At 34.5% G+C, this 8,410-nt stretch overlaps 1 protein-coding gene across 1 annotated transcript; it reads right to left on the bottom strand.

Annotated features, from left to right (window-relative positions):
* Positions 1-4,871: 4,871 nt before the first annotated feature.
* On the bottom strand, positions 4,872-6,648 carry LOC149561138 (DELLA protein RGL1-like). The gene is made up of 2 exons (XM_089827751.1): positions 5,769-6,648; positions 4,872-5,635 (listed from the first exon to the last, which is right to left on the bottom strand). The coding sequence occupies exons 1-2, from the start codon at positions 6,646-6,648 to the stop codon at positions 4,872-4,874; spliced, it is 1,644 nt and encodes a 547-aa protein (XP_089683877.1).
* Between the last annotated feature and the right edge of the window lie 1,762 nt (positions 6,649-8,410).

Below are 8,410 nucleotides of genomic sequence, written 5' to 3'. Positions count from 1 at the left end.
TATTGATTGCCATCTCCTTGTCAATCAACCAATTGATAGTATTTGGATCACTAAAGCAATTGTCATTCTTGCAAGTAGCAAGTTTGACATCAATGAAAAAACAATGATTGAAAACATTCTTTACCAATTCCATTATTCTTCATTCATGATCTTTTCAATCATTTCCAACAAGTAAGGAGATAACCATTATCTTCTTTTCCTATAGAATTTGTAGACTAGGAATTGTGGATATCCATTAATGTTTCCTCTTTACTAGGAATATCATATGAAGGCAAAGTCACATTGAGAAAAGTGTGTATAATGTCTTCTTCCTACTCTAGAATATCACTAGGATAGGAGAAATATAAATGTCAAAATTTTCATGTAGAAATGAAAAGGAATCAATCATCATGGTAGTGTTGTCATGAGGAAGAGATTAATTAATATTATTATCAAGAGTGTCATCATCATCCAAGGGTGTAAGAGACACATGCATGTGAAGAGGAAGATATATCTCCATGAAAGGTCCCACGCAAAATAGTAGTATTATCATGACTTAATAGAGTAGGATCATTATCATCATTAACAAGATGAGCCTCAATGAAACAACACATTTGATTATCATCATATTCATGAAATGGAAAATCTTGAAGAAAGGTCCACATTGAAAGCAAATGGAATGACTAAAAATATAATTTGGTTTTTTGTATTTTCACAATGCAAATATATGAAATGAAATCTAAAGCATATCTAAATACCAGAAATCTAAACAAAGTAGATCTATATACATTAAGAAAAGAGAAATAAATCTAACTCCAATAAGAAGGAGGCACAAGGTTTGGTTCACCAAAGAAAGACAAACAAACAATAGAATGCAACAATCTAACTCCAAAAGTAAAAGAGGAAATGTTGAAGGGGAGGTTCATAAAAAATGGTAAACACAAAATGTAAACAATCTAACTCCAATAAGAAATAGGTACGAGATTGAGTTCACCAAAGATGTTAAGGGGTGAATGTGAATCAAGAATATGAAACCCTAAGTTCATCACAAATCTTGTTTACACAACTCAAAGAGGGAGTTAAGGAAATTGATCCTCTCAATCTCAACTATAAGGTAACTAAATCTATGAATATTAGTTTCGACCGAGTGATAAAGGAGCACTAACACAAATACAAATCTAATAGTTATAAGGTTGGAGAAAGGATTCAAAGTTCCTTAAACCCCTAGTTTAGCAAGGTCTATGAAGAGAAACTAATTCGATGTGCAATTTAGAGCTAATATATACAAATCAATGATACACTATATGCAAATGAAAGAGGGGAAATATATACCTTGTGAAAAACCTAAAAAATGGTCTATCAAATGACCTCTAAAAGTGTTGAATACTGTGATTTAGATTGAAAGCAATGCTATAGAAAAAACCCTAAAATTGTTCGATGAGATGTCAAGGGTGACTTGGGTAAATTAGGGGTGCATTGTGACCTTGATTAGCCCATCAGGGGTGCACTACGACCTTGATGGACTATATGTGATGTTGATTCTAATTTCATAACTTTCTGGAAAAACCCAAAAGGGTTACTCAAATTTGCAACCTATTTGTCAATCTGAGATCCGTAACCTACAATAAAAATGGTTTCTATTTCTTGATGGGGGGTTTGCCTTGGTCAAACCATAGTTTAGGAATTAACCTTGAATTGAAATAATTGAATTGTAGAAATGTAAAGTAAATGTATGGATTCACCTTAGAATAGTAGGATCTCTTGAATCGAATGCAATATGCTCACTTCACCAATTGATTTGGACAAGAAGATGATGAATTGATGTAGAAGATGCAACAAAGGACCTCAAATGGGTTGAAGGAGATCTTGAAGATGGCTCACACAATTGCTTGAATGCTTGAATCCTTGATCTTAAATGGAGGAATTGCTTGAATGATACTTGAAGGCTTGGATGCTTGAGTGCTTGAGCAAGAGTGCCTAGATGTTTTGATGTGATGTGAAAATGAAGTGAGAAGGCTCCGTTTTGTAGAGATCTCAAAGTGGCCAATGCCTAAAACTTTAAAATGAGGTGAGACCCATCTTAAAGTGGGGCAATAAAAGAGATTTCTTAGAGAAGTAAATGAAGGATTATTAATTTGAATTAATAAAGGTCTACCCTAATTTATAAAATAGGAGGAGACATAATATTGATTTATAGAAGAGATAAAATATTATCTAAGATATGGCCAATTTTAAATATTAATTTAAATTAATTAATAAACGAGGACACAATATTTAAGAAAATTAAAGGTCTGACCCATTTATATTAATTCTAATTAATAATAGGTCGAATGAGATCAAATTAATTATTCAAATGGAGGAAAATAAGAGGATAATGCAAATAAATGATAGAATTCCATTAAATGGGTGTTAAACCTTGATTAAATTGGTGTGGTACACTTTGTGTGAGTTGAATTACTATAAATAGTAATTGCTTTAGGTGGCTTGCCTAAAATAGTAATTTTGACATGTGTTTAGCACGTAGTTGTACGAGTCATACTTACTAAGTTTAGAAAGTTATTAAATTTAGTAAGTGGTTTATATTTCAAAGTCTACAACTCAATTGTTATCTAAAACTCAAAGTCGTGATTGTTTATACATTTTGAACACTTCTATAACTAAGAGAACTTTTATCAATATAAGTTAAGAGATTAGAAAGTCATTTTATACTACTATATTTTAACCATCTCTTTCCACATTAATATTATGTTAGGTGAGTTTGCTCAATCCTGCAATTTTTTGCACTAGGTTATTTCCATTTCATAAATAACATATCATCTACATGTAGAATGATGATTTAAAAATGTACCATTTTCAACTACATAATACACATTGTGGTCATATTTAGATCTCAAAAATTCGAAAGGTAGTTATAGGGTTCTCCATAAACTCCAATGGACACACCAATATTAATTCATCTCAATAATCTTTTAGTACTTCAATGAGGTCATAATAATGTTGTATTTCCATGAGACAAAAGATATGGAGATTTATCCATTCTAAAAATATTCCCAATAATTTTATAGATTTCAACACTAATTTCCAGAAAAATGGAGGTATATTACACATTACATAACCTATCTAGGGTACAACAAATCATGAATCTCTTCATCATTTCCTTAAAGTGACTAGCTAATAGCCATTAAGAACACAAAGCTAATAGACTGAATTTATTTCTTGACCACTATCTTTGCATTTTTTGAGTTCTTTATAGTGGGGGGTTTAGGTAGTTTATCAATGTCTTGAGCTGCATGAAAAATGGCAATATTACTAAGTATATTTTTCGTGCGATCTATAGAAATTTTGTTTTGGAATTGGGATTGATAAAGAGAGAAGTTGATGAGGAAATATTTTTCATAGCAAGTCAAATTGTGATATTTCTATCATGATTTAACTATGTAGTTTTTGAGTCAAACTCATTGACCCATGTACCATTAGTAGTGATTCAAAAATGAATCCATCTCTCATGAGAATAAATGGAACACTTGGGACTCATTGTATCTAGGTGATTCTCATAGAGGTGAAGCACCAGTACTTCCTAAGAGGTCACACATCCTAGTACTACTCCATGTTAAGTGCGCTTAACTATGAAGTTCCCTCCATGGTTAATCTCATTTGTAAAACCCTCACCAAGTGTTGTGCTCTATGAACAATTAATTAGAAAGCCCCTTAAGCTCATCAATTGATAAGTATGAGATATTTTCCACAATAGGTCAATTGTGATATTGCTCTCAAGATTTAATTGTGTAGTTTTTGAGTCAAACTCATTGACTCATCTATGATGAGTAGTGATTCACACGTGAATCCATCTCTCATGAAAATAAATAGGCCACTTAGCACTCATTGGATCTAAGTAATGCTCAAAGAGGTGAAGCATTGAGACTTCCTAGGAGGTCACACATCCAAGTATAACTGCAACTTGAGTGCGCTTAACTACAGAATTCTCTCCATGGTTAAACCAAGTCTACTTGCAACCTCATTCGCAAAACCTTCACCGAGTATTATGTCCTATGAACCATTCATTAGAAAGCCCTTCAAGATCATCAGTTGATAAGGAGATATTTTGTGATATTGCTATCATGATTTTTGAACATGACCTAGCTTTCTTTGGACTAAGCCCACATTTTTTTAACAATTAAGAATTAAATTATTATTATTATTTTCCTCCCAATTTTGTTTATTAATCGTCATGTACTCATTGTTAATATTTGATTAATAAAATTTGATCCAAATATTACGTATAAAAAATTAACCATTTTACTTTAAGTTTTCTTGTTAAAGTATCATAATGAAATTTCACTAACAAGAGAATTGGATAAAGAAAATAGAGAGAATTATAATAAGAATAAAAAAAATGATAGTAAACTTTTTGGCAATGGGAATACAAGTGGAATAGGCATATGTAAATTCTTAAAATTTTGAATTCTTTGTTTAGATGCACCAAATTAGAATTAGAATATGAAGTAAAATAGGAATACCTATTCCAATTTTGGCCCAAAAATGAGGTTTTGCAATTCCATCCAAATAGGTGTTATTGGAATATGTATTCCTATTCCACTTTTATTTATTTTAGAAAACATATATTTTGGGGTCCGTAAATTCCCCATCAAATATTGACTGAACCAAAAAGAGAACAGAAATATGTAGCCCCATTTTTTGTTCCAGAATACGTATTCCAGAATAGCTATTCCTATTCCCCTATTCCGATTCCTGCAGCCAAACGAGCCCTAAATGACAAAAGAAAACTCAAATGTTTGGCCCATATAACTGTTCTTCATGCAAATGGGGTTACTAACTCTTTGCAAATTATTCTAATACTTTTACAATATACAGACTTGTTCCAGAAAACTCCGTTAATTAAAGTTCGTCTTGCTACCACTCCATAACGAGAGTGCGAAGAAAGGTGTTCCTTTCCACTTTATAATCATGGCATCTCCATCAGCCTCCAGAGTATAGTATTCTCCAGAGGCACATTGCTGTAATAACAATCTAGCCTGATACATAGCGTTAAAACTGAAGCTCTTTTCCCTGAACCCTGCTGTTTTGAACAAACACCTCCACACATCAGTCGTAACATGCCTAACAAACCTCTCCTCCCCCTCACAGACTATCATGTTACTTATCTGACTTGCAGGGAATAATACTTCAAGCTTCACCCGCATAGCATCATTTCTGTCTGTCATGGCAGCATCCAACAAATCAAAATACGCCATGTAATAGAAGAGCACCTTGCGGAATCTATTCACAAAAGATGAGGAATTATGCGGGGCTTCGACTTCTACATTCACCAATATTCTTGGTCTCATTTTCTTTATAAGACGGATCAGATTTTCCAGAAGGACGGGGTTGTACAAAAGACTTCTCAGAACAATTGGAGCATTAACTGCCAACGCCTCACCAGATTTTACAGAGAAAAGACCTCCTTCAATTTCCTCCATGCCTCCAATCTCCACCATTTTGTATGATAATGGCAACGCGAAAGATTTAGCCAGCTCTTGAAGTCTTTTTCCGGCTTTCCAAAGCTCTTCGCCGTCCATTCCAACTGCTGTAATCTTGAGAAGCTCGAGAGCAGGTAAAGAAGAGGAAACTGCTCTGTGCGCCAGGTACTCCATCAATACTGTCCAGTGCGATCCAGCTTGCAGTTTAAAAAAAAAAAGTTAATTTTGGATATTTAATATTTTTTAAATTAAGAATGAAGTCTTAATGTGTGACAACCGATAAGAATGAAGTCTTAGTGTGTGATAACCGACCTCTCATACCCAGATCAATAACATGAATTCTCGGTGCATTCCCCACGGCGTCTATAATTGCTTGCACAGATGTGAACTGGAACACTTTGATAAAGGGCACAACAATGGTATAGTAAACACGTAGACTAGAAAACTCTTGCTTGTCGAATTGGGCATCAATATTGAAGGCGAAATCTGGGACTGGTTTAGCTGCCTTGTTCAGCATTATGAGACCACGGCGTTCGATCCTCTCCTGCAGGGCGGCGGAGACATAATAGCCGAGCCTCTGTGTGGCGTTACCCACCTGACAAGACATCTTTTGGCATTTGCTCAATACTTCAGAAGCGTGATCATACTTCCCCTCGCCTATCATTTCTGCAGACAGTAGCAGAAGTTGAACCAATTCCGCCTCCTCCTCATCTTTCTTTCCATGGAAATCCTCCTTATTAGATGTAATGCATACAGTTATTGGGTTTTGCTCAGACGATAGGATATCAGTGCTTGGTAGCCCGGAAATATCATTCCCTTGGTCAGAGAGTTCTTTCAACTGCCCAGCCATTTCATAGTTATTGATCAGTTCGTCATCGAAAGGAAAGATATCAAACAAATCGGAGCTGATAAGTTCATTATCGAAAGGAATTTTCTCATGTTCAGCTGGCAGATCAAAGGCGTCTTCCATAGCCAGATACTGGTGAGGCTGAGTAGCTTCTAACGATGAACTTGAGATGGGCAGAGGAGCCAATTGGCTTGCGTGATCTAATTCTCCGCTGGAGCCAAAAATTTCATGGTGTGACAGACCAAAGATGTCCATGGGCAGATTTGGGTCGAACTCACTACCATCTGTGCCTTTGACTGAATAGTCCGATATGGAAAGAGGAATTCCACTCTCAGATACACTCATTTTTTCGTTTGGCTAAAATTGGCTGTCAAGAAGAATGGGGAGACTGTTTTTTAACAAAGTGGACTTATTGGCTCTATTTCGGACAACCGGCAGGAGGCAGAGCACAATGTTAATGTCGTCATCACGTGAAATAAAACGACATATGGACGATGTTTCACATAACCTCCACGAGACAGACCCCATTGTTAATGTCGTCACTTCAAACACAACGATGTACATGCATGTTCGGCATATACCAAATACAACGAGATGCATACAAGATCAGCATTTGCCGTAAGTCGGTCGAAATAATTTTAAGCTGCAATAGGTTGTAAAAAAAGTGTATAATTTCTATTTTTTTTTTATATAAAGTGGTTAGTGATTTTAAATGGATTTTATTAATAGAAAAATAATGCTTACCATAAAGGTTCAACGAGTAAAGAGTAGTAAGGAATTAATCAAGTTATCTTTTGCATAGTTCTATGAAAATGTGTATAAAATAAATATTGGTTTGTGTGCAATAGTACACTTAATTACATCATCAAGATATAAAAATGTAGATATCAATGGGGAACCTCACTACTATCTAGAAAAAGCAGTGAGAAAATAAGACCCAAACCTATCCTAAAACTTCTAGCAAGACACATGTAGATGTGACATACCCTCCACCCACCCAAGACTACAAGAAGTAGAGAAAAAAGAAGTACCAAACAAAATCTCATAATGGTAGGAGAGTTAATTTGGAATAAAATGTCAACACAATTGCAAAACAATATTAAGTAGCTGATAATCATAGGAAAGAGATAGAATGGCTGCAAAATTATTCATGGAAGGAGAATTGATCCAAAAAAGAAAGTAAAACTATCTATCCCCTTAAAGCTCTAGTTAATGGTAGTCCTCAAAATGAGGCAACACATCATACTCATGCTACCTAGTGGTAGTGGTAGCAGTAGCTTTCAGAATTGTATGTGAAACTAGGGATGCCATCAATATAGGATCTTGTGCTTGTCTTTGCAAGATTACTAGACTATATATTCCTTGAGAGGAACCCATTGACATGTGCATAGCTTGTTTAGCTCCTTGCCTCATGATTTCTCCAATCCTTTAATCGACTACTACAAAGTTGTGATGACATACCAAATCAAACTTGATAGCACAAAATAATTTAGCCACAAACACTCTGTCAACCATGTTATGGATATGAGCATGTAATCAAGAAGTAAATGAAGAAGCATTCATAGAATATACATATATTAAACATTTTTCTAGCTGAAAAAATCAAACTATGTGTTTCCTCTAGTAGGTTATGGCTATAATTTTCACCATTGGAGTGTCTTATAACATGTGAAGCCATAGTGTTACACAAAAAAAAAAAAATTATATATGAATTTGATTTAGGGTTTCCTATCATCTAATGCTTATCATGTGGACATTAGCAATGCATACTTATTTTTCAAATATAGGAGGTTGAATATATAGCCTAGATTATGATGTAAGATAGAAGAAAAGTCATGTTTTTCCTAATACTTCGTAGTAATAGATGCGACAAGTTCTATTTCTTAACAACCATTTGCAACTTTAAGGAAAGGAAAATGGGGACACGAGGGAAAAATACTAGGATGAGTCATCAATGTAGGAATCTCAAACCCATCTTTTTCTTATACATTCAGGGGAAATATGATCCACTACGCTCAAACAAGATGAAGCTTTGAGAAGATGCAATGGATATCCTTCCATTAATGAGATATTGATAACAATGTAAAAAAAATATTGGAAAAACTAA

The sequence above is a fragment of the Cupressus sempervirens genome, chromosome 4 (genome assembly GCF_028749045.1).
Source record: "Cupressus sempervirens isolate cs-2001-9-10 chromosome 4, ASM2874904v1, whole genome shotgun sequence".
NCBI classification, from domain to species: domain Eukaryota; kingdom Viridiplantae; phylum Streptophyta; class Pinopsida; order Cupressales; family Cupressaceae; genus Cupressus; species Cupressus sempervirens.
This window is presented reverse-complemented; position numbering and strand designations above follow the sequence as displayed.

Bases quoted from the DNA above. Each gene is read 5' to 3' on its own strand.
- LOC149561138 (XM_089827751.1), bottom strand. From the start codon at position 6,648: ATGAGTGTATCTGAGAGTGGAATTCCTCTTTCCATATCGGACTATTCA. The intron at 5,636-5,768 runs GTCGGTTATCAC...CGCACTGGACAG, and splicing joins TATTGATCTGGGTATGAGAG to TATTGATGGAGTACCTGGCG.